Source organism: Anthonomus grandis, chromosome 18 (assembly GCF_022605725.1).
Source record: "Anthonomus grandis grandis chromosome 18, icAntGran1.3, whole genome shotgun sequence".
Classification (NCBI taxonomy): domain Eukaryota; kingdom Metazoa; phylum Arthropoda; class Insecta; order Coleoptera; family Curculionidae; genus Anthonomus; species Anthonomus grandis.
The window spans coordinates 8,636,278-8,663,785 of NC_065563.1; the positions used below are offsets into that span (position 1 = coordinate 8,636,278).

The 27,508-nt window shown below is 33.1% G+C and overlaps 1 protein-coding gene across 2 annotated transcripts; it reads right to left on the reverse strand.

Annotated features, from left to right (window-relative positions):
* Positions 1-365: 365 nt before the first annotated feature.
* On the reverse strand, positions 366-27,427 carry LOC126746854 (hrp65 protein-like). 2 transcript variants are annotated; one of them, XM_050455246.1, is made up of 7 exons: positions 27,376-27,427; positions 27,175-27,321; positions 18,608-18,821; positions 18,466-18,551; positions 18,269-18,414; positions 15,194-15,522; positions 366-2,434 (listed from the first exon to the last, which is right to left on the reverse strand). In XM_050455246.1, exons 1-7 carry the CDS (start codon positions 27,382-27,384, stop codon positions 2,235-2,237), a joined length of 1,131 nt encoding a protein of 376 aa, XP_050311203.1. In that variant the 5' UTR covers positions 27,385-27,427; the 3' UTR covers positions 366-2,234. The 2 variants fall into 2 exon arrangements, with proteins under 2 accessions (XP_050311203.1, XP_050311204.1); XM_050455247.1 differs by lacking the exons at positions 27,175-27,321; positions 27,376-27,427 and adding an exon at positions 18,879-19,071.
* Between the last annotated feature and the right edge of the window lie 81 nt (positions 27,428-27,508).

Here is a 27,508-nt window from a genome sequence, read left to right on the forward strand (position 1 = left end):
GGTAGATACATAGTAGTATAAACTGCAAAATCAACTAAGACCAAAGATAAGCTGGCCTATCCAATCTTTCTTTTATGGTTCTTTTTTGTCTATTCTTGTTACCTTCCGTCGCATGCCAGCCAAATTGCTTTGCCATTTTTTGTTTCTACCCTTTTTAGTTTTAGTTTTGTTCTTTTTTAGGTTAATTAGGATTTTTTTTGTGTTTATTTATAATGTTTTCAAGGCCTGTTTCACGCAAATTGCGCTATCGGTTTTATATAATCGCGAAGCAGTTCCTTTTACCAGAAATTGTCAATTTTATTTTCTCATGTAGCTATAATTATATTTATAACTATTTTTTTGGTAATAAACTTTTTTGACTTTGACTTTGACTTTGACATCAACAAAACACAAATTTCAGTATCTATTATATATTTTTTTAATAACAATTTAACTCGTATTCAGTCCTCATTACGATACTATCGAATAGATCGATAGCGCGTATTATATCGATAGTAGTGTTGGCTCCCAGATAGCACAAATCTATCCAATGAATATCCATCCATTGGATATCACTTTTTAAATAAAGGGACTGTCCGATGGGTATCCATGTAGGGACAGCAAGTATTCATTGGATATCGAGTGGATACTACGAATGACACACCCATGTAAATCCTTTTGGACACCATTTGTGGATACCCGCTGGATTCCAATATCGGATATTTAGCATTATGGTTTTTGCTCGGGAGCAATAAATTGTACGTAGATCTCATATTTTAAATTAAATATATAAAGCACGCACATTTTTTAAAAGCAGCAAAAACCTATCAATTGATGGATATACTTTGGATACCATTGCTAAAACCCCTTAAATCCTCTTGGATACCATATGGGCGCCTGATAAATATCATTTTTGAATCAAGCCGAATTTTGAATAATATACGATTATTTTATATATTGCTTTCATCTCTTGACCACTACCAACTTAGTTTTTCCTTATTTATCAAATGTAATCTATATATAAAGGACCCCTGGAACATACAACATCTTTTAATAAATATCTTTAGTCATGCCGAAATTGGTATATCCACTGAAAATCCGTATAGCTTACCGGATAGTCTGTAATGTATTTGGACATTTCATGGATATGTACTGGAAGGTTTGTGCTATCTGGGCTACTATTGGTTAAACAGAATACATGTTGTGCCTCATTTATTATTTGTGCGATGTAATATGCAAAAAATATGCAATCAGAATTTTGTCCACTCTTTTTAAGATTATCATTAGGTATTTACAAACTCAGAAACGTTTATAGTAATACATTAATGCAATATGGTCTTTACTGCCTAAGTGTTCGATGCATCATAGTAGAACGTACAAGCGATATATGCCGTGTCTATTTGCATTAAAGAAAACTCTATTGAATCACAAGAGAGAAAAAGCGGTAATGAATGTCTTTGAAGATAAAAAATTGAACCTTTAACAATATTGCAGCGTAAACATGGTAGAAATCTCTGTTTTATTGCTCAGCTTCATTTATCTGATTATGCATAGTGTAGTACCTATTATTTCCTCCGTTGTTCAATGGATGGAACAAAGATATTTGATTGTCAGTGATGGACGTTTTATCTTTTTCAATTGAAAAAATTATATAAATTAAAAGAAAATAAAAAAATAATTCCTAAGTGCCTGAAATATATCACGAAAGACGCAGGCAGTGACTTAGCAACTCATTAGAAAAGGAACGCCTAAAATTTCTAAGGAATTATATAGAAATTATAAGACCTTTGTACTGACTTTTTAAATGGTGTACTATTTTGAATATAAATATACTTTAAGTGTCCATAACTATTGAAATCAATATTAGCATTTTATTTTGTGGAGAAAAGACTTTCTTCTAAGAAAAGAATGTTCCCTACTAATCATTCCAAAATGGGCTTCTTCGATAAAATCCTTTACAATATTATACTACCTCTAAAGGATTTTTTTTTGAATTATACTAACCAGACCTTACCAAAACCGTACCAAACCGAAATCGGCTTACAGGCATACTAAGCCCACATAAAGCTCTATTTTTCTGCTTCAGGCCCTTTTACTTAGTATTTTAATTTAGGACAGACGGCCACACTTAACCTTATCACATGTATGTCACTCAAAAAACCTAAAACCCCCTGCCCCAATCGTCTCCCAAAAAGGGCCGGCCGCCTGCTCTGTACTAAACGGACCATCATCTACCATCACCCGATAACGTAATATTAGGAGGGTTTGCCGCCCTTGTGGCCACCCCGGTACTTTCTTCCCTCCCCGTTCTGGTGGTAGTGGTGGTTGTTGTTGCCGCCCTTTCGTCCGTGGTTGCCTTGATGATGGTAGTGCTGACTTGCCGCCCCATCGGACGGCAATTCCGGCAAGTTGGGACCGTCTAGGGGGCGTTCGTGTTGATGTTGCGTACGTCCTCCTATATACATACATACACGAAATATACTTAGATATAGTCAAAATCGCTCTTATCGTGCGGGTGTATCGGATTATCAACGACAAACTTTTGTAGTTACGTTTCATTTCAATTTGCGCAACAAAGATTTTTAACTACAACGCGTCAGATAAACGAAACAGATATATGTAGCGTTAATGTATCAAAAGAAGATAAAATGAAAAATGTCAGTGGTTCTAAAACAATTACTTTCATAACAAACATGCCTGTCTCGTTTCGATTGACGGATGACATTATTTGTCACAAGATAATTTAAATTTCAAATTATGGAAAAGAAAAAGCCTTTTTATGGATTTCTAAATCCTCAAGCCAAAAAAATGGTACTTAATGTTATTAATTACTTCGAGAACGAAAAATAAAATAAAGGGTTGCCTAAGAATGTACAAGAAGAAGTAGCTAAAGCGCTTGGAATTAGTTTAAGAATGGTGCAAAAGGTTGTATATGAAGACAGGAACAATCTTATTCTCAAGAAGGAAAAAAAGTGTAAAAGGAAGAAGCCGAAGACTGAAGATTTAAGTGAATGTGTAAAAATGGAAGTAAGGGATAGGATTTATGAACTATATAGGCTAAAAACAAATATAACGCTGCCATTTCTGAGGGATGTTTTAAAGCAACGCGGCACTTTGGAAATTGGACTTTCTGCTTTATCAAAATTAATTAAAAGCATAGGTTTTCGCTTTAAAAAAGACTGCAATAGAAAATATTTGTGTGAACTACCAAATATTGTGAGCCAACGAATAGGATTTTTAAGACAATATACACAAAATAAAAAATCAAAGTTAAGGAAAGTGGTATTCTTAGATGAAACTTGGATATTTTCAAACGGGAGTGGAATAAAATCTTGGCAAGATGAATCTGTGAAAAGCGTGAAAAGAAAAAAAGGATTTGGTCAAGGAAAACGATTTATTATTTTACATGCCGGGTCTTCAACGGAATTCGTTCCAGGTGCAACTTTAATTTTTTCTTCTAAGTCTAAAAGTATGGATTATCATGACAATATGAATTGCGAAATGTTTGAAAAATGGTTAAAGGAACAGTTAGTACCGAACTTGCAAGAACCCTCCTTAATAGTATTAGACAATGCGTCGTATCATTCAAGATTTTTGAATAGACAACCAAATGGAAGTTGGAGAAAAAGGGAAATTTATGAATGGTTAGTAAAAGAAAATCAGAATCCCTTGCCATATATGCAAAAATCCGAACTTCGTTCAATTGCAAAATCGCTGAAAAGACCAAAAATATATGCTGTTGACGAAATAGTACGTGAATATGGCCATGAAGTTTTAAGATTGCCACCATACCATTGTCAGTTTAATGCCATTGAGCTAATATGGGCAAGGTCCAAATCTTATTTTGAGAAGCATGTGGGTGCTGGGCTTAGATCTGACCAGGTTGAAGCTGTTTGGAATGAGGCATTGAATCACATCACAGAGGAGTATTGGCGGAAATCAGTGGATCACACAGAAAACATTATTAGCACCTGGTGGAAGAGAGAAAAAGTACTCGATATCCAAGTTGAACCATTGATCATTGCTCCATTTGAAGAAGATTCGGAAAATAACGAAGAGTTTTCCGACTCTGTTAGTGATAATGATAGTTATAATTAGTTTCTTTTTTTTAGTCAAATTTGTTACTTCATTTTTACACATTCACTTAAATCTTCAGTCTTCGGCTTCTTCCTTTTACACTTTGTTTCCTGCTTGGAAATAAGATTGTTCTTGTTTTCATATACAGCCTTTTGCACCATTCTTAAACTAATTCCAAGCGCTTTAGCTACTTCTTCTTGTACATTCTAAGCAATCCCTTATTTTCTTTTTCGTTATTAAAATAATTAGTTTTCTTTTTGCATTTCGTTTATAAAAGTACAATTTTTTTTTTCAAAAAGCTAAGTAAATAAATTGGCGAATGCCCTGGGAGACAGAAATGCCCGCCGCATTCACCAGTTTTTTTTTTAAGTTATTTTTAATATTTTTTTTTGCCCTGTAATGTGTAAAAAAAAATTGTCTTAAGAAAACGACATTTTAAAGAACTGTCGTAGCTCGCCTCGTATTTATCTTTTTAATCAAAGTTAAATAAATGAATTGGTGAATGCACTGGGAGATAGAAACGCCCGCCGCCTTCACCAGTTTTTTTTTTAATATTTTTTATCTTTTTTTGACTTTTAACTGATATAAAAGATAAGATAACACAACTTTTTTAATTTTCTGTGCATCAACGTATAGATTGGGTCGAACGACAAATAATAAATCATAAAATTAAAATGTCATTTTAAAAGTGAGATTGTAACATGAACTTGCCTTTAAACAAAGAAAGTAGTTTTCTGGTCTCTGACTGCACTGCATCACACACAATACAAATTAATTGTTTGTCATTATACCAAAATGTATAGTTTCCCAATAATTATTACAAAAAAACACAATCACACATAAACAAAGAAGAAAACAAGATCAAATAATCGTTAAAAATTAGAGGCTGTGTCTTGAAATCGACAAATTAGTATGTTATGCACATACATAGGGTCATGCTAAATCGTATACTAATTTCTCAAAAATGTAGGTAACAACCATTTTTAAATGAAATATGTACAATTTTAATGAAAGGCTAGGGAGGCATTTTTGCTCTCATAAAAAAATATAAAATGCTTAGATTTAGATATTATTGCGTAAAGAAACATTGTTATTGAGAATTCCGTCTATTTCGGACAATTTTTCAATAAAGAAAAGTAAATATTATGTCTGGCAACTTAGCAGAATATCAGGGATTCTAGGCATATACTGATGAGGCGTATACCCAACGGGCTTTATACTTATGGGCTTTTTCACGTCATGAAAGGAAATAACCAACGTATGTTTTACATGTCGAATCTCGGATACGTAGTATTCCGCAGACATTTTTACGGCGTTAAAGGCATCACGTCAGTTAATAATTATGATCCTTAGATCATACGTGTATACGCGGCTTTAATATGTCACATGACGGCGTTCAATGTATTGTCAAACTCTCAAGGAAATAACATTTTGGCAGCCACTGATTTTTCAATTTGATTCATTTTACGTGGTGACCTTTGAACCCGCACGATAAGAGCGAAGGCGACTATACAAAATAAATAGCTTAATTAAGAGAATAAAACAAAGTAATATACATAAAATATAATAAAATGTACATAAAAATAGACTAAATTCTCACATCAACAATCCAAAAACAATGTGGTCTACAATTAATGAATATGTCCACGAAGAATCTATGAAGTCGATTGTTGTATCGAAGGAATTTTATCGTTTAGTAATAGAAAGGTTACTAATACTTTAGAAATTGCTGACATTTTTAGTGAACACCGAAATTGTATCCTATAAACCAACTAAAAATGAGATTTGATATGGAATGGATAATATAACTGCAAAAACTCAAAAAACTCTTTCAAATAAATTACAACTCGCACTTATAAAGTTTAGAGTATTTATTCAGTGCTTTTCTTGAACGGATCAATTCAAAATATTGAAACTTCGAGTAATGCAATCGATGAATGAATACTATGTTTTAAAGCAAAATTGACATATCGAAATTTAAAGATGGCTGCTGGGCGCCATCTTGGAAAACAAAATTAAATGAATAGGATGGTCTTGTGGCATGTCATTTTAAAGCTCCTGATGAGTACTTTATAACACTAGAAAATAAAATTCAATATCTTTACTAACTACAAAATGGTGGTACATTGAATAATTACCTGAATACATTAACATTTAACTTGATATATCGAATAAATACATTGAGTTCAATTGAGAAAGAAGATGCTGGAAATGGTTGCCTTGAACTTCTTGACACAAGAACAGTCGGTCCAAAATTTCATACCGAACATTTTCAAATACACCAACATCGACATTTCTACAAATATTCGTTATTGTCTGTCGTAAATCCAATACTGAAGCAGGTTCAGTTTCGTACACCTTTTGCTCCAAATAGCTCCATAAAATTTAGAAGTGTCAAACCTGACGAGCGAGCTGGCCATTCCACAGGTCTTCGACGGCCAATCCAACGACCGGGGAAATTGTTATCTAAATAGTTCCAAATTTGTCTGGAGTAGTGTGGTGGAACTCCATCTTGATAGAATACAGTATCTAGATCGAATTCTTTAGGATTCGTGTCGACGATTTCGGTGATTAGAGGGTCAATAGTATTTTCCAGCATATCCAAATACAGTTCCCCTGTTAAATTTTGTTCGATAAATAGAGGCTCCACAATATGGTTTCTCAATATCTTTGCCCAAACGTTTATTTTTTCTGAAAATTGAGTATGGATGTCCCGGAAGACGTGAGGATTAGTGTCACTCCAATAACGACAATTTTGTTTATGAACAATACCGTTGAGAAAAGATGTACATTCATCACTAAATATTATGAAGATAGGTAGGATGCCGTGCAATGGTTTCCGTCATAGTTTCGCAGAATGCTGTTCTTTGATCAGGGTCATCCTCAGTTAACTGGTGTACCATTTGGATTTTGTACGGATGATACTTATTCCTTTTCAAAAGTCTTCATACAGTAGAAGCAAAAATCTCATGTTCATTCGCGATGGAGAAAGTTGATTGTTGAGGATTAACTATCATCTCACCACCAATTATTTGGACTTGCCTTTCTTCCGAAATGGACGGACGTCCTGGGGGCTTTTTGTTGTCTACACTCTACACTACCACTAGTTAGTAAATTTAAATACGAAATTCTGTAAATATTTTCTACAAATATACGTATTTTTATTTTCTAAAAATAAAGTATATAAAATATACTTTATTAAAATTTTAAAATTTTAATAAAGTATCCCAAAAAGCATGTTATTGTTGGTGATATTAATATTGACTTGTTAAAAAGTTCTGCATTGGTCACTAATTATAAAAATTTTTTAATTGAAAATAGTTTTAAAATAAATAATGAAATTATGTATGAAAACGCTACAAGAGTCGCAGAGCGAAGTCATACTATTATAGATCATGTTTTGTCAGAGGGCAGCTCGAATTTAATCGAAAACCTAAATGTTAGTTCTTGTTCTTTTTCTGATCATAAGAAATTGTTATTTTATATAAATTATGCCACCAAAGAATATAAACCAAAGATAAAATATATGATTAGCAGCATTGATTATAAAAAATTTGTGTATAAATTTAAACAAAATATTCAAAATGTAAGCATATCATCATTTCAGGAACTGACCGATTTGATCCAGAAATCAAAAAATGAAGCTCAACGCATTAAATCACTTAGGATAAGAGAAAATAATACATGGATCAATGAGGAGGTGCTAGAAATGATGAAAAAACGCGACTTTATATACAAACGAAAAATAAAAAACCCTGGTAGTGCGTTATATGATCAAGAATTTCGTACAATTAAAAACAAAATAACAAATAAAATAAAAGCATTAAAAAATCAGTATTTTCGCAAAGAATGGGAACATGCAGGCGGCAGTCAAAAAAAAACAGTGGCAATTTATAAACAAGTTTTTTAAAAATAAATCATACACTACTCAAATAAATTCTCTTACCTTAAATGGAACAATTATAAAAGAAAAAAAAGATATTGTTAATTGTTTAAACAAACATTTTTCCCAAGTCGGAGAGAGTATTGTTAATAAACTTGTAAACCAGACTCAACATATTGATGACGAAAATATATTTGATGAAGTTAACTGTGAAAGTATGTTGAATGTTTCACCAACAAATTGTGATGAGGTTTGTGAAATCATCATGGGATTAAGGCGGAATTGTTCTCCAGGCGAGGATGGCATAACAGTGTTGGACATAATTAATTTAAAAGATTATGTTATAAATATATTAACGAAACTAATAAATAATGTCTTTAACACTGGTGTGTATCCCAATGAATTAAAAAAAAATAAAATTACTCCCATATTTAAATCTGGCGATAAGGATCAAATGAATAACTATAGACCCATTACTGTTGTTAATACTTTATCAAAAATAATAGAAAAAATTATTAAAAAAAGAGTAATGTCTTTTGTACATAAAAATACATTGCTGGATAGTCATCAGTATGGTTTTATTCAAAATAGCAGTACTCTTTCGGCAACATTTGACTTTATTAGTTGTATTTCAAAGTCCCTAGATAGCAAAAAAATTGTAGTTGTGGTATTCATTGATTTACAGAAAGCCTTTGATGTAGTAAGTTTTGATATTTTATTAAAAAAGCTTAGGCTCATGGGATTTGGAAAACTCTTTTTGAAACTGATTCAAACCTACTTACAAGATAGAAGTCAATATGTTTACTGGGAGGGAGTAGCTAGTGAATTGTTTTCGAATAAATATGGAGTGCCTCAAGGCTCTGTATTGGGACCCTTATTATATCTTTTATACGTATTAAGTCTAAAATTTGCCAGGTTACGTGCTCGATATTTTACTTTTGCAGATGATACGGCCCTTGTATATGAAGGTGAAAATGAAGAGGAGTTAGCGCAATTTATCAATGCTGATCTGAGCTTATACTTTAAATGGCTAGTTTACAACAGGTTAAAAATAAATGTCGACAAAACCAAATATATGCTGTTTAAACAAAAAAACAAACAAGTAAATAATATTCAACTAAACATAAATGGAATTAGCCTAGAGAAAGTTGCCTCCATTAAATATCTTGGTTTAAATATTGATCAAACATTGACTTGGCAAACTCACATAAACAAAATTACATCCAAAATAAATTCTATGATACCCTGTATATATAAAAGCCGAAGCTACCTAACAAATAATACAAAAATGAATATCTATAATGCTTTCTTTTTGTCCCACTTTAGATATTTGATGCCTATATGGGGAACATGTTCTAAAACAAAATTTGACAATATCCAAATTTTACAAAATAAGGTCCTTAAAATATTGTTTCAATATAATATACTTACAAATACAGATTTTCTATATAGGGAGCTTAAAGTTTTTAAATTGAATCAGTTAATGGAGTTCGAAAAATGTAAACTCATATATAAAATTATAAACAAAAAAATTAAATGCAATATAAATTTTACATTCTCAAACGACGTTCATAGACGCAATACCAGAGGTCAATTAAATTTATATATTAGTTACAATAGAACAATGATTGGAATGAATAGCCCAATGTATTCTGCATCTAAAGCATTTAATAGGCTACCTAATGATTTAAGAAATATTCAAATATTTAAAACATTTGTTACAAAACTCAACGAATATTTTTCTATTTAATCAGTCAAGTTGTAAAATAAGTATAAATTAGTTATGTAATGAGATACCTTATTTATAATTTACTTTACATTATAATTAAATAATATAACCTACCTATGATTATTGTGTACACTAGTTTCATATGTGAATTTTTGTATTAATCTCGAGGCCAGAGCTACAAGCACTGTTTAGAGACTTATTATAAATAGAATAATATGTATATTATTGAGTAATATAAAATTGTTTTCAAAAAAAAAAAAAAATAGGACGATTCGGGTAACGATCGGTACGCGTCGCACTGTAAATAAAAATAGCTTCGATATTTTTCTTCCAATAAACGAGAATTGACTATTTTAAACTACTACTAAAACCGAAAAATAAATGAGAATATTTTAACTGCTCAATGACATTTGTTTTCGCTATTAAACAAACTTTTATCGAAATTATCGCTGTCGCTATGGATACGGCAGAGAATAACAATTATTTGTAGAGATATGCATGTCAGTGTTTTGGTATTCCGGCAATTATTAAATGTACCACTATTTTGTAGTAGGTAAAGATATTGAATTTATATTCTAGGGTTATAAAGTACTCGTCAGGAGCTTCAAAATGATGTGCCACAATACTACCCTTTCCATTTAATTTTTTTTCCAAGATGGCATCCAGCGGCCATCTTGAAATTTTCATCTGTCAATTTTGCTTTGAAACATAGTATTCGTTCACCAATTGCATTACCTCAAGTTTCAACACTGTATAACTATGGTTTATGCCTCTGTATACAAAGTTGGTACGATACACATCTAAGTACCCTAAGTCACAAGTGACTTGTCAAACTCAGTAAACATATTTTATGCGTTTTTGGCAATAAAAATTTTCTATACTGGATACCCCAAGTAGAAACTATGTCAACATATTTTTTTTTAAATAGAACTCCCTGTGAACTGTTTTGTGTTTGGCAAAGCTGTTGCTTATTAGAAAAGCAGTTGGAGATCGGAAATACTACTGAATTTGCGCGCTGTGTGGTTGAGTATAAAAAAAATTCTTGTGGATATTTGTGAGAATTTCCTTTCAATATTTTGCTTTTATTCCTTGATTCGGGTCTCATTAGGGGAAAAAAGTGGCTGAGGAAATTAAAGCATGGTGACTTAAAGTCAAAGTTGAAATTACTTTGATAAGTTAAATGCTTCCTTGGAAACGATAACAGATGGTGTTGACAAGTCGTTTTTTGTAGAATTGGATATGCGTTTGCAAAAATTGACTGAATTATTATCGATGTTTGATGAAATTCAAAATGATATTGGGTTTGTGGCGGATGAGGCTGATTTGGAAGCCCAGTATACAGAACGTCAACATTTTGAAGATAACTTTTCGTAATTTACTTACAAAATGTGATTTTTATGAAAATGGTATTGAAGAAACCCTACTGAACAACGCAGACCGAGCATTTGGAAAACCCTATAGATGTAAAGACTCCCATAAACAAAACCACTCCTCCTCCTTCCAAATCTTTTGTAAAAGATGACTGGGAATACGTGGTTGTGTCTAGGATCCCCTCATCCTATACAGCAAATCAACTTGCACACTACGTCAAGGAGAAACTTAAAACCACGGACTTTGTTAGATGCTTTCCTATGCTGAAGAACAAGGACTGTCCAGACTCAGACTTCAAAGTTGGCGTGCAAAAAAAGGAGCACCTAAAATCTTTAAAAGACCCAACTATGTGGCCAGCAGGTACAATTGTAGATGGCTACAAATTGAATGCTTCAACCCATCCAGATTCACCTACATCCAAGATTCAGCCACCACCAGAAGCCACTGCTACGCCAGAGAGATCTTTAAGAATTGCTTCAGACAAGGAAGCAATCGTTGCGAGTAAGTCCCTTGCACGGGAACCCTCTAAAATAATAATTGAAAAAAAAAAAACGATGAATGAAGACCGTTGACTCCGCCAATAGTGAGGCTGTCCCAAAATTCTGATCCTGAGAATAGCCGTTACCTATTGGCCAGGCTGAGAGACCCTTCAATTTTAAAATCACTTAGGCTCTACCTGGCATACCTCCACGACCTGCCGGCGAGTACATGCTTTGAAGGGCACACGAAAACTAGCATTAAACTAATGCTTGCCGCAGAAGGACTTCCCACTGACATGGACTCCCTAAGAAAATTATATTGTCGGTTTCATAATGCCTATGGTATTGGTTCGGCTGAAATTGAAGCAGACCTCTCCGCCTTTGGATCCTTCTTCTCTTCAGAAAGACTCCTACGGCTCCAGGTCAAACTAATTATTTTTCTCCAACTAAGTCAAAAAAAATTTAAATAAAACGACGCGAATAGCTCAAGCATCCTCTAAAAAATGGACGTTAGCAAGCTTAATATATTCTTCATTAACATTCAGTCCTTAAGACATAAAATAGACGAATAACATCTTTTATTGGAAGAGCTAAACTTTCCACATATTGTTGCCATAACAGAACATTGGTTAAAGACTGATGAGCCTGTATTTATTAAAAACTGTACCACTTTAGCTAGATATAATAGAAGTATTTTATCTCATGGAGGTACTATGATAATGTTCACTAACGACGATTTTTCCGCGGTCACAAAATTTGATAATTTATTATCTGAAAAAGTATTCGAATTTTCCACCGTCTATCATAATACCTTTGACCTTTATATAGTTTGTATTTACAAAACACCTGACGCGGACGTGCAAATTTTCTGCCAAAAATTATTAAGCTTGCTAGAATCCCTGCCCTTAATAAGCAAATTAATTTTGTGTGGCGATCCTAATATTGACTTCTCCAGTATGTGTGCTGCTAAGGAATCCATTCAGTCCATATTTGATTCATTTGAGATGGTTGTGCATATTAACTCCCCAACCAGAATAACCAAAACTAGCTCTAGTATCATTGACTACGTCGTATCAACCTTTGATCCGGAACTCGTTGATTCAACTGTCTTTAACTCAGGTTTCTCCGATCATGAAGCAGTGTTAACTAAATTTTTTCTAAATCACAAAAATAAAAGAGTCCCGCGCAAAATGTGCCGTATCTTTGGGGAAACAAATTTCCTAAATTTCAAAAATCTATGTCTAAGAACGGACTGGGACTTCCTATCTGATGATGTTAACACTGAGTTTTCTCGATTTATAAAGTCACTGTCTGATTTGGCATCCAACTCATTTCCTCTTAGACCCATCAAAATTAAACAAAAAAAACCATGGTCTACTAAAGGCTTTGGTTTAAGAACAGGCATGGTTAACCTTAAAACAATAAATGCAGCCAAGGACCTCTATTACAATAAAAGGATTTCTAATTCTGGAAATGTTGGTAAGGAGACTTGGTCTATTGTTAATGAATTAAGGGATAAGGCTTCTCCATCTATCACAATTCCCACTTCACCGGATATCATTGGGGGTAAATACTGACAACTGGAATGTAGTAGTTATTTTTTTGATAAGTTCAAACCTAGATTTGCACACAAAAAGAGAATGGGAAGAAAGAAAAAGCAAGGATGCATTACCTACGCGGACGAGTTTAGAAAAGTCAAAGCTGATTTATTGGAGGGCATGGAGGTCAATAACTGTGTAGGTAACATTAAATAAAAAGGGGTTGACAGAGCAAAGCAAAGATTTTTTATTTATGTTAACCAAAAGTGCTTTTTTTGTGATGGAAATTATTTAATCCATAAAGTAAGTATTTTTGGAAATGGGTATTTATTCTAGGTTCCAAAAAGCTTAGCAACTAAGGGTTTGTTTAAATTGCTTAAGGCCTGGGCACATTAATAAGACATGTACTCAGCGAGGATCTAAAAAATGTGGGTCTAAGGATAATGTTCTTTTGCATTATGACAAAAATAAAAATAGTGGTAATTTATGTGGTGTTTCTTGCCCTGTAAAAAATCAATATTAAATGTTATGCGAATGTTTAAATTGATTTTTCTCGAATTTCCTTTTATATTAATTTGTTGCCCTGAAAAGGACCGATTTAAAAGAAAGAGGCCTCCGTGGATGTTCAAAATATTGATCATTATGCTCTACACATTCTTGAAGCCTCTCATGGGTAGACAGAACTGCAGCTTCAATTTAAGCTCTGGGTATATTAGTATTGCAGCATTGCGAATCTGGTTTTTCTGATTCGACTGAAACAAGATGTCCTTTATTCGACCCCATAAATATAAATCTGGTGATCGTCGAAGCCATGGAAAGAGACTTCCTCCTCCAATCCACCGCTGTTGAAAAACCACATGTGCAGGGCAACCATCTAACTTCAAAAACATGTTTTGCCATAATTCCAATGGTCAAAAAAATTAAGACATACTTTGCCATTTAAGAATTATTCAAAAAAGTATGGCTCAACAATTTTGCCTTTCGGTATGCCACAAACTTCAACGACTTTGCTGGTGAACCTTACGCAACCAATGAGGATTTTCTGCAGACCAGTAATGCATATTGTGCAGATTGACTCTACTATCGCTATTAAAGGTGGCTTCATCGGTCCAAAGAATTTTGAATAAAAATTCTCTATTTTCCCAACATCCAATGACAATAGTCCAACCTCCGATCGAAGTCTTCCTCTTTGAAGGCCTGATGCAAAACTTCTCATATGGATATAGTAAAATGTAAGAATAGGGTATTAGAATCATTTTATTGGCCAGGAATGTCTGCTCAGATAGATAGATGTACTGTTTTCAACTATATAATTTATCTGAGTTTTCAAAACAATAATCAAAAAGAAACTTTAATCAGTCACAATATTTCTGAGATGCCTTGGAGTAAGATTGGTTGAGATATTCTGTATATCTGGTTATGGTTATGATACTCTCTGAGATATTCTGATTGGTAGAGATATGTATCTACTGGTTGTGGACTATTATTATTCGAAGTGGGTTGAACTAATTCATTTAAATAATAAAGTAACAGTTATAAAGAAGTTAAAACAATTTGACTCTATTCAATTTAGGCAACTTTCAAAGGACTGGAATTTTAATCACATTATGACTAGTCCTCAGTCAAGCCGCCAAATTGAACGTACTAAACAGACTATTAATAAACCATAATTAAAATCAATTGAAGACAAAAAAGATATAAATTTAATTCTTCTTGATTACAGAAATACTTCAATTGACAGTTTAAGATATTTTCCGTCTGAACTGTTGATCGTGTAAGTTATGAGATTTATTACCTATTACGAACCCACAGGTTAAACCATATGAAATTAACCATAAAAAATATTTTATTAATATGAAAAAGAAACAAACTTAAAAAGTATTTTGATCGAGATAAAAGGGACTTGCCAATAATTACAGAAAATAGTGCCGTTAGGTGTCAGCACCAGAAAGGTTCTAAATGATGGTTTGGCAGAGTAATTTACAAACATAGGCAGAGGACTTATAGGGTGAAAACAGAAAATGGTAATGTGCATACACGTAATCATAAATATTCAGAAATTATTTAAATTACCCCTGATAATAACGAATGTAATTAATCCCTTGAGGATAACCTTTATTTTAATAACGATACTAACCTTGCCAAAAATTCTGCGTATGAACCGGCGGAAACCACCCGCCTCCACCGCCGCCCCCCCGTCCATTATAATACCCGTTATTGTGTCCGCCGCTCCGGTGTCCCCGGCCGCCGCCTCCCCTGTATCCCCGGCGCTCCTGACCGTGCGCGGTCGACTCGTTCTGCTGCATCTCCTGGTTCTCTCTGCGCAGATCGGAATTTTCCCGGCGCAGTTGCCGAATCAGCGTTTCCGCGTCTTCCAGTTTGCGCAGCAGTTCAGCTTCCGCGTCGCCCGGGGTGCGCTGTTGCTGTTGCTCCTTTTCACGTCGACGGTCGTACCGTTCCAGTTGTCTAGAAGATAGTGATTTTCCTGTTATAGTGTTCCTTTTATATACATCTCGTATTACCGCAAGAATATACAAGATGGCTCGCATAACAGACGTTGTTCTATCAGCGGAATTAAAAAAAGATGAAATAATTGACTTAATTCTTTTTCAAAAATTACCAACCGTAGTGAGGTGCCTTGTGAATTAAAAGAAAAGCTGGTTGCAGCTTTTTCTGTGAGTGAAAATGTATTTTCGGAGAGTAACAGTGGCTTTGAGGTTAACTCAGATCAAAACAATGTGGGTGGCAATCAAGATTGTTCAAAAACATGAATGGAGTTAAAATGTACAAGCTCTAAGTTGAGTGATCATTGTAAATTGATCTGTCACCTAGAAGATAGAATTTTGGAACAAAAACAATGTATTTTAATGTTACAAAACATTAACAAATCCACAGATCAGTTACCATTAATGTCATCTACCAATAATTCCATGAACAACAAAACCTATAAACCTATTGACACTCCCCAGTTTACTTTGCATCAAATTAATGCGACAACAAAGGAAAAGGCGATGGCAAATAGGAGACGGCAAGAGCACAGCATAAAGAAACCAGCAGTCGCACTTCAATAAAAATACATTGGCTTGAATAAGCGAGTTCGGTGCATGTGTACTAATGCAGGCGAGGCATTTTTGCTTATAGTAGGGATGCCGCTGACACTCGCTACGGTCCACGCGGCTTTTGCCTTGGCTAGAGCCGGACTTAAACATTTTTTTAGATGTTATTATTTTGTAAAATAAAAATACCTACATAGTACAAATATTGATTTTTTTAATATAAATAAAGTTCATACATTAACAAAATATTTAAACAAAAATAAACATCGCATTTCTACATCTAACAACGACGATATAGAAGAATACCTGCAGGAAGTTAATTAGGTATGAACCATAACTTTAAGAGACCATTCTTTGAGTAATTTTAAAACAAAAAGTTCATATAAACATATGTCCAGAAATTCTTCGTTCTCAATATACAGGGTGTTAAAATTTAACAACAACTAAAATATATGCCACTGATTTTTGTGTAATTTTTATTATGTGCTGTGGATTATACAAATAAAACTTTTTTGTCTCTTGAATTTTTTTCGTATCTTGCTTAGTTAATAATAAATTCCAAATGAAACTTTTCCCCAAATTCCTTGTGTGATCCAGGGATATGCAATTAAGTGGACTTTTTTTCTCGAAAAATAAGCGAGATACGAAAAAGTTGTATTTGTATTTGAGTAAATCAAATAAGATATTAAAAATGGCACAAAATTCAGGTGCCCCAATTTTTTTGCCACAAATATTTCTTCAGGTCCCGTTCGAGATTACACTGAACCAAATAAATTTAATCATGTTAGGGGTAAATTAGCTCCTTAATGTTATAAATAACACCGCCAGAGAACTTGCGGACCTATGTTCATATGAACTTTTTGTCTTAAAATTACTCAAACAATCGCCTGTTAAATAATTTGTGGTACATACTTAATACCCTGTATAGTAACGCTTTTAGATTAACATCTGACTACATAGTAGTTTAAGGATAACTAATTATACAAATAAAGTAATATTTCAAAACAAATAGAAACTCTTAGGCCAATAAATAAAGACAAATAGTTGGCAACAATTCAAAACAATTCTAACATCTGCGAATTTTTGTTATATTATTAAGTACCAACTAAAGTAAAAGTATACAATTTTGCAACTCTTTTAAATATGGCAACACTGTTAAAATGGCAGAAATATAAATAATGTCCTTAAAAATCCAAAAAAAAAAATATTACATTGCTGCAACTTTAACTGATGCTTAATTATGTTATTTAAGCCATACAGCCAAATTTGCAGCTATTAAAAACTTTGGCAAAGTCAATTATTTTGCTTCATTAATAATTTTTGACATAACCCTCTTTTAATAAAAAAGTTTTTATAAAAAACGCTATCAAAATAGTCACTAAGTACGGCGCTGAACTAGGCGATACACCTATGAACACAGTTCGATAAACAGTGAGCTCGGCATCCGGAGAACATGGCTGCGGCATGGCTAAGGATGCTATTAGTTCGCTTACATTTTCGAGCGGAGTGAGACTGCTGGTTTCTTTATGCTGTGGCAAGAGCATCAAGGAGAAACCTACGTCCTCGCCTGAACAGCTAAGGAACCTCGTCGACGCCAATGACAACGGGTGTCGTTTCTAACAGTATAGTTTAAATGAAGTCAATTGGAACACCACCAATATATTTGGCAGGTGTCTGGTTTGCTATCAAAAATAAAAGCATGTTGACAACTGGTGTATTTACAAAACGGTCACCAGCCAAGTTAACTGGTGCTGTTCCAATTGACTTCATTTAAACTTTACATGGATGTTGAAAATCGGTGAAATAAAAAAGTGGTGAAATATGGTGAAAATCGGAATCTAATTTTAAACTTTGATTTTGTTTTAGTGTAGGGTTTTATTGTAATTACGTGTATTTTTCTGTTTGTTGTAGGTCTGATGATGCTTTTCTAAGCGAAACATGTAACCTTCGGGAAAATATAAAAAATTTAAAAAAAATATATTTAGAGCACAAGACTTAGGGTTTTTATTTTTTCTCTATGCCTTTGCATTGACAAATTATTAGTCCAAGTGGACAATTTTGTTCAATGGCCTTCTACTTTTGAGAAATTTGTCTCATCCTATGAACATCATAGACACATTTGTGCTGTCTGGGTCACATACTCTTACAAAACTTACTTTTTCTGCTCGTCAACGATGGCAGACAAATACACGTTTCGGCTCTCCTGCTCCGTCATTTGCATCTTCAGCTCCCCCAGCTCCTTCTCGAGTAGTTCCACTTGCAACGGGGTGGTGTTGTTTAATACCCTTGGGCTGGTATACAACTAAAAGAGCAACAGTTTTTCTTTTAAGGAAAACTAGTGAAGCGTGTATACCTTATGCTTTTCATCTTCAGGCGAAGACGGAGAAGAAGAACTCGAGGCGACGGGAGTTTTCCCAAAAATCAGCTGAAACTGGAGCTCTGCAAACGAAACACGAATCACTTAAATAATGCGAGTTGCCTGCGGCGAAACTTGCCTCGATTCTTCGTCTTCAATCTCTCGATTTCCCCCTGTAAACCGTTGAGCATCGCCTGATGTTGATCCTGCAGAAATTTGATATTTTGCTCGAGTCTCACTTGCTCTGGCGTCTTCGGATCCTGTTGCTCCTCCTCGTTGTTCGTAGCGGGATCCATAAGGTGCTTCTGGAGCACCACCTCGCTACTCACTGCACCCCCTTTCGACTTATTTACCTGTAAGAAGAGTTCCAGTCATGTGAGGAGTGACGTACTGATCCAGGTGCGACTCACCTGGCCAAAAGGAGTCACTGGTAACTTTACCATCACTTTAGAAGCCATTTTCTTGCTCAAATTATTATATTTTTTTTTATTAAGATAAACGTAATGCTTCCTAAAGGTTGTAAAAGGTCAAATATGTAAGTTCTCAACTGGGGCGCCACATCAAGGGAAAAAACAGTTTATGTCGTCACCTTTTGCACCACAAACTATACTCAAACAACCGAAAATCCCCTTGAATAATGTTAATGTTATTTAAATGGGAGATCTTTAGGCGAACTTGTTCAAAGCAAACCGCACGACCATTTCCAGGATTATTGATTGCTCCGGAGCTATTTGGGGCAGGCGCGGTGACAGTCCGCGCGGGGGTGTGGGGGTGAGTCAGTGAGTGATCGAAATTCCCGCCCCCCGGGAAAAAATGCCGTGCAGGTGTAAGAAAGGTGGAAAAAAGTTGATTTTATTGGGGGGTAAATGTGCCCAAATGTTATTATAAAATTTGGGCGTTATTTACGTGTAGAAACGTTTTTGAGGATCAGTTGCAAGCAAATAAGAGCGAGCTTAAGCAATTTTTTGGCTCAGCACCGTTATTCCTCAAAAATTCAACTTCTATTCATGATAACTCAAAAAGTATTCTAGGCATTTTTAGGTCAAAATTGAGGCAATTTTAAACAAACAATTTCTGAGTTCAAGTCAAATTTGTAAGGACTAAACGGGAATTTTAAAAATCATACTTTAAATTCTCCATATAAGGACATTTTTGACTAACTCAAAGAGTTTTTAAAGAATGTTAACGATTTTTTCAGGAGTATGTAGAGGTAGAGGCATTACTGACGATGAATTTATCATATAAATCATTTTCTGAGATGTGAAATTGACTGAGCCAGAACATTATTGGCATAAAGTTTCCTGACAGCATTTCTTTTCTCAAAAATTCAACTTCTCTCGTTGATAACTCAAAAATGACCTCAAGCACTTTTATGAGATTTTGATTCAAAATTGAGGCATTTTTTAATGAATAGTTTCATACCTCAACAGTTTTTGCGCTTAAGACTTTCTGAATTAGACTTTTAAACTAAGATTTGTAAACGATGAAACAAAAAAACAGAAAATTTGAAAATTTTCATGTAAGAAAACTTTTGCGTATAACTCGAGGAATTCTTCACGGATTTTTATGATTTTTTACAGGAGCATTACCTTTAAGGAAGAACTAGAAAAAATCAAAATTAAAAAAAAATTGTTCTTAACATTCTGAGTACTTTCCCATTTCTTCCAGGCAATTAAACTCATTTTTAATTATTGCAGAAAATTGAAAATTCATTGCTAAACAGCTTGGAAGTAACTTTCTATTTCTTCCAGGCGACTGAAACAATTTCCAGTATTTTCAAACAAAAAAAATTAAAAAATGTCCGTTCAAAGTTCGTTGCTCAACTGCCTGTAAGTAACTTCTTATTTTTTCCAAGTAATTGAAATCATTTGAAGTTTTTATAATTAAAAGTTCATCTTTTAACTGCTTAGACCTGATTTCTTATTTCTTCCAGAGAGTTCATTTCATATAAACAGACCTTTCTAAGTTAAAAACTAATTTGCAAAGCCCTAACGGGAATTTTAAAAATCATACTTTAAATTTTTCATATAAGGACATTTTTGAGCGGTTTTGAATTGAGGCAACTCAATGAATAGTTTCTTATGTGAACAATTATTATAGCTTAAGAACTTTCTGAGTCTGACTCAGATTTATGAGCGATGGAGTCAAATAAATAAAAAATCGGAAATTTAAAAATTTTCATATAGGGAAATTCTTGCGTATAACGCGAGAAGTTATTTACATATAACGGATATATAGGGACTTTTAAGGAAGTTAAAATAAAATATGATAAAAGTCTCCAAATATTATTTTAAAATTTGGGCGTGGCTTATGAGGACGTAACAGGACGACTTGGATACTAAAGGACTTTTTACATGTACAGAAGTTTTTGAGGATCAATTGCAGGCAAAAAAAAGGACGAGCTACAGCAGATTTGACTAAGCAAAGTTTTTCCTCAAAAATTTAACTGCTATCCATGATAACTGAAAAACTATTATAGTCATTTGTGTGGAGTTTTTACTCAAAATTGAGGCAATCCTGAACAAACAATTTTATATTTGAAGCAAATTTGTAGTTCAAACACTTTCTGAGTTAAAATCGAATTTGTGTATACACTTCTGTATACAGGGTGTTAGTTTGAAAACTTTCTATGCCAATATCATTGAAACTAAAAAGTTAGAAATGCGCAATTTGGTACAAATGCACCATACTTTGGTTATGGGGTGAGTCACTCCTTGGACCCGATGCACCCCAACCCTAAAAGTAGTATTCACCTGCATAAGATTTTTTTTCTAAATTTTGTACAGGGTCAAAGAAGATTACTATTTTATTTAATTAGATGCTCAACATGCTTTCGATTTTAGTCTAAACAAAAATAATATTTTTTTCTCTTTTAAACTCACTTCGAACATTCTGAAAGCCTTTCCTGGAAATAGATGCATACTTTACTACGTATACACGTTTTTTTTTTAAATAGTTCTGTAAATAAACACAATTGTAGATACTGGAATGATAGAAATCCGTATGTTTTGAGGGAAGGACGCACACGCACTGGACGTATCCAAAAAAATCAATGTGTGGGCAGGAATATTGGGTGATACTCTTGGCGAATCTCTATTTATTAATGGTAACCTTAATGACTAAACTCACTTGGAAATGACCATTCAACCTACAATTGTTAAAGAAATAGAAAATCACTTGGACATTCATGGGGGTAGGAACCTAAACGAAGATTTTCAACAAGATGGAGCGCCACCACATTATGTTCTTATGTAATTTTTACATGATGCGTTTTGCAAATCAGTGGATTGGGAGAAGAGGTCCAATTGAATGGCCGGCGAGATAACCAGACCTAACACTCCTCGACTTTTTTCCCTGGGGTCACTTATAAACTGTTGTATTTAGATTTTAACCAGCTTCACTCGATGATCTTCGGCAACGGATTATTACAGAATGTGCATTTATTCCAAGAGGAGTGTTTCAAAATATGAGAAATGAGTTTGAAAATAATACATTTTAAGAACCTAATTAAATAAAATTACACTTCATAGAAACAGAGTTAATTCTTATTATATGACCCTGTATAAAATTTAGGAAAACTTCTTGTGCAGGTGAATACTACTCCAAGGAACTTTAAAATATCACAAAAGGGGTGATGCCATTTAAAATTTTAAGCTTAGGGGTGACACACCCTATAAACAAAATATGGTGGTTGTAGTTTCAGAGATATTTGCATTCAAGGTTTTCAAATTGACACCCTGTATATATTTGTGTTTGCACTAAATTTTGCATATAAAGACATTTATAAGAAGAACTCAAAAAAGTTTTTGAGGAATTTAGATCAGGTAACTCTTAACATAGAGATTAGATATTAATATAGAGAGACCTTGAAGAAAAAACTAGAAAAAGAAAACTGAAAGATTCTGGGCGCAAAATTCATTTCTAATTATTGCAAGATATTAAAAATTCATTGCTGAACTGCCTGGAAGTAATTTGTTATTTCTTCCAGGTAATTGAAAAAATTTCCACAGTTTTTTCAAGAAAAATAATAAGAATTCAAAAAATTTCAAGGGTTTTATCATTCAACTGCCTGGACGCAATTCTAATTATTTCCAGGCAGTTTAACGTAATTCGAAAGTTTCCAAGGAGTTAAAAGTTCATTGTTTAACTGCCTGGAAATAAAATCTAATTTCTTCCAGGCAAATGAAGTTCGTTCTAGTTTTCTAGGGAGTTGAACTCATTTATAGTTTTTTAAGGCAAAATTAATAAAAAAAGGATAGAAATTGAAGACCCAAAAATTGTAAAGTTTTTTGTAAACTGCCTGGACGTAATTCCTCATTCCTCATTAAAATCTCCCATATAATTTTTCTAAATGGGAAAAAAGAATTACAGGTATTCTTATGGGGATTTACTCAAAATTCAGGCAATTTTTAACAAACAATTTCATATTTGAAGTAGCTCAAACACTTTCTTAGTTAAAAGCGAATTTGTGAGTGCCAAACGGGAAAATTATGCGTTAAATCCTGCCTATACTGAAAATCTTCAGTATAACTTGAGGAATTTTGATAATTTTTTTCAGGATCATGTAGATGGATTTGTAAGGATGAACTTCTTATACAAATCATTTTCTTAGGTGTGAAATTGACTGATCCAAGGCATTTTTGGCAGACGCATGTCTAACAGCATTTTTTTTAAATTTAACTTTCCTGGCTAATAACTCAAAAATTATCCCAAGCAGTTTTATGGGGTTTTCATTAAAAATTGAGGCAACTCTGAACAAATAATTTTATATATTAACAGTTTTTGTATTTCTTCCAGGCAAGTTTTTAAAATTTTTAATTATTGCTACAAATTGAAAATTTATTACTGAACTTCGTGGAAGAAATTTTTTACTTCTTCCAGGCAATTCAAGTAATTTCTAGTTTTTCAATCAAAAATTTTAAAAAAATGAGAAAAAATCCAAAAAGTTCCAGGAAGTTCAAAGTTCATTGTTCAACTGCCCGGATGTAATTCACTCAACTTTCAGGCAGTTAAACTCATTTCAGATTTTGCCAGGGAATTAAAAGTTCAATGTTGAACTTCCTGAAAATAGAATATAATTTATTCCAGGTAAATGAAGCTCTTCCTAGTCTTCCAGGGAGTCGAAAGTTTCTTGTCCAGCAGCCTGTAAGTAACTTCTCACTTTTTCCAAGTAATTGAAATCATTTCAAGTTTTTCTAGTTAAAAGTTCATCTTTCAACTGCCTAGACGTAATTTCTTATTTCGTGAAGATAGTTGAACACATTTCCAATTATAACAAGAAGTTAAAAATTCATTGCTCACGTGCCTATGAGTTTTTACCTATTTCTTCCAGGTAGTTAAAGTCATTTATAGTTTTTTAAAGAAAAATAGCAATAAAAGACTCAAAAATTAAAACAGTTAAATTTATTTCTAATATTTCCAGGAAATTGAATATAGTTCATTGTTCAACTACCTGAGAAAGACGCACCTTCAGCACACACATTGAGTTTCGTTTTTTTATTTTTTTTTTATTTTCCCATATAGGATTTATTTTCTTAGCACAATTTTCCCTAAATTCACAAGTTTTCCTAAGCTTGGGATCAATGGTGCCAGTATGATACAGAAAAAGTTGATTTTATTGGTCGGTAAAAATGCCCAAATATTATTTTAAAATTTGAGCGTGGCTTATGATGACGTAACGGCACAACTTGGGTACTAAAGTACTTTTTACGTGTAGAGAGGTTTTCGAGGATCAATTGCAGGCAAAAAAGAGCGAGCTACAGCAGTTTTGCCTGACCAATGTTTTTTCTCCGTACTTTAAACACTGCATATAAGGGCATTTTTGAGTGTAACTCAAAAATTTTTTAAGGATTATGATTATTTTTTTAGGAACATCTAGAGGGATTCCTGAAGATTAATTTCTTATATAAATAATTGTCTTGGGTGTAAAATTGACTGAGCCAGAGCATTTTTGGCAGAGACATGTCTGACAGTATTTTTTTCCTTAAAAATTCATTTTCTCTCGAAATTTACAAACGAAATTTAAAATTGTTCATATCAGGAAACTTTTGCGTATAACTCGAGTTAATTTGAATAAGTTCTGCACGGATTTTCATGATTTTTGCCGAAGCATGTAGAGGGACCTTTAAAACAGAACTAGAAAAAGGATACTCAAAAGTAGAACATTTTGTGCTTAACATCCTTAGAGTAATTGCTCATTTCTTCCAGATAGTTGAACTGATTTCGATTTTTTCCAGGGAGCTGAAAATTTATTGTTCAACAGTCGCATTAAATTTTCTTTTTTTAGAATTATATAGTTTTTCTATATACGAAAAAAACCATTCCAGCCATGTTTATGGGGTTTGCAAATTTTTTTTTTCAGAAAGTGTTTGATTCGCAAATTTTGCAAATCAAACACTTTCTGAGTTAAAATCGAATTTGTGAGGCCCAAACAGGAATTCAAAAAATCATGGTTTTAATTCTGCTTATAAAGACACTTTTGAGTATAACTCAAAATTTTTTTAAGGAATATTGATGATTTTTTCGGGAGCATGAGACGGATTTCCAAGAATGAATTTTCTATATAAATTATTTTCTTAGCTCTAAAATTGTCTGAGCTAGAGCACTTTTGGCAGAGGCATGTCTAACAGTATTCTTTCTACAAAAAATTAACTTCTCTGGTTGATAATTCAAAATTAATTACAAGCATTTTTATGGGGTTATCACTCAAAATTGAGGTAACTCTTAACAAACAATTTCATGTATAAAATTTTTTTTTAGGTCAAGAACTTTCTGAATTAGACTCAGAATTGTGAACGATGTACCCCATTAAATGAAAAACAGAAAGTCTAAATACCAAATTTAAAATTGTTCATATAAGAAAACTTTTGCGTATAACTCAAGAAGTTCTTGACGCATTTTCATGATTTTTTCAGGATCATATAGAAAGACTTTTAAGAATGAATTTCTCAGATAGTTTTTCTTGACTTACTTACTACCACAGTTTTCACGAAAACCTGAGAACCGTTTTCCTGAGCCATGGCAGTATGATGGAAACAAACTTTATTACTAGGTAAACGTAAAAACTTCCCAAATATAATTTTAGAAATTTGGGGGTGGCTTATATGACGTAACAGGAAGATTTTGGCACTATATTATTATTACGTGTAAAGAGGTTTTTCAGGATTAATTGCAAGCAAAAGAGGCCAAGCTACGGGAGTTTTGGCTGAGCAATTATTTTTCTCGAAAATTCAAATTCTTACCATGGTAACTCAAAAACCAATCAAGGCATTTTTAAGGGGTTTTACTCAAAATTGAGGCAATCATAAACAACCAATTTCATAAGTGAAGAAATTTTGTAGCTGAAACACTTTCTGAATTAAAATCGAATTTGTGACGCCCAAAAGGCCATACTTTAAATTCTACATATAAGGACATTTTTGAGTATAACTCAAAAAGTTTTTGAGAAATTTTGATTACTTTTCCAGGAGCATGTAGAGGGATTCCTGAGGACTAATTTGCCATATAAATAATTTTTTAGGTCAAGAATTGACTGAGCCACAATTAATCTTCTCTCTTTAATAACTCAAAAATTATCCCAAGCATCTTTATGACGTTTCCACTTAAAATTGAGATACCTCTTAACGACCAGTTTCTTATATGAACACGTCATCAGAATCAGAACCGAAAATCAAATTTTTACAGTCAACCAGATAAGTTCTTCACGCAATATATTTTTTCCATATTTAAGGATTAAATCTGATTTTTAAACTTCTAAAATAAAGTTAAGAGAAAAACTATAAGTACATATAGACAAAAGGGGTGTAGATTTGATTTTTTTTCAACCTAAAAGATAAATGTTTGTAAAAGAATAAATAATTTAAAAAATCACAGTAATTGTTAAAAATGTTGTTACACCTTTAAACTTGGCATATAAACAAAAGATAAAAAAATACACAATATGTCTCAGAGACACACGTTCTTTCAGGGGTTGAAGGGGTGTAAGCCACCCCCAAATATCTTAAAAAATCGTAGAAATTAGTAATAATTTTGTTACTCCTTTAAATTTGCTGTATAAATAAAACGATATAAAATACACCATATATCTCAGAGAAATACACATAAATAGTTAGTTTTTTGTTATTACATTAAATATTCAATCTTTTTACAGATTTTCGTTACTTGTGGTTGGTTTACACCCCTTCATCCCCTGAAAAAACGTGTGTCTTATTATACTTAACTACTATCGTGTATTTTATTATCTTTTGTTTATATACCAAGTTTGAATGTGTAACAACATTTTTAACAATTACTGTGCTTTTTTTAATTATTTATTATTTTACAAACATTTAACTTTTGTCTATATGTAATTATAGTTTCTGTCTTAACTTTATTTTAGAATTTAAAATCAGATTTAATCCTTAAATATGGAAAAAATACATTGCGTGCACAACTTATCTGGTCGACTGTAAAAATTTGATTTTCGTTTCTGATTCTGTTGCTAACTTCCATGACGTATATGAACAACTTTTTTAGCTCAAAAACCTTCCGAGTAAGAGTAGACTCAGTTTTGTTAGTCAAAAACAGTGAATTTAAATACTAAATTTTTCATGTAAGAAAACTTTTGCGTGTAACTCGAGAAGTTCTTAACCGATTTTCATGATTTTTTCAGGAGCATATAGACGAACCTTTAAGGAAGAATTTCCCATATAATATTGCTTTACTTACCACAATCTTCCCTAAAATCTCAGCACCGTTTTCCTGAGCCATCGGAGTCAATGGTGGCAGTATGATGGTATTCAAAGGCACTTTACGACTTTCCGGAATCGACTTCCGTCTCGCGTAAAAAATCTGCTTCATTTTATGCATCACTCCCTAAAACAACCCAATTTTTTAATGTGTTTCTTTCCAATTAATATCCCGTTTTACCTTACACATAAAAAAATCTATAATTTAAAATGTTAACCTTACAATATACATAGTCAAATTTATTGTCAACAAACTACAGTCTGACCACGATTATTTTAATTTACATCATAGCACGCTATCCTGTTCTAGCATG

Bases quoted from the DNA above. Each gene is read 5' to 3' on its own strand.
- LOC126746854 (XM_050455246.1), bottom strand. The intron at 18,822-27,174 runs GTAAGTAAAGCA...CTCTTCTTACAG, and splicing joins AGATTTTAGGGAAGATTGTG to GTAAATAAGTCGAAAGGGGG. The intron at 15,523-18,268 runs GTAAGTTTTGTA...ACTATCTTCTAG, and splicing joins ATCGTTGACGAGCAGAAAAA to ACAACTGGAACGGTACGACC.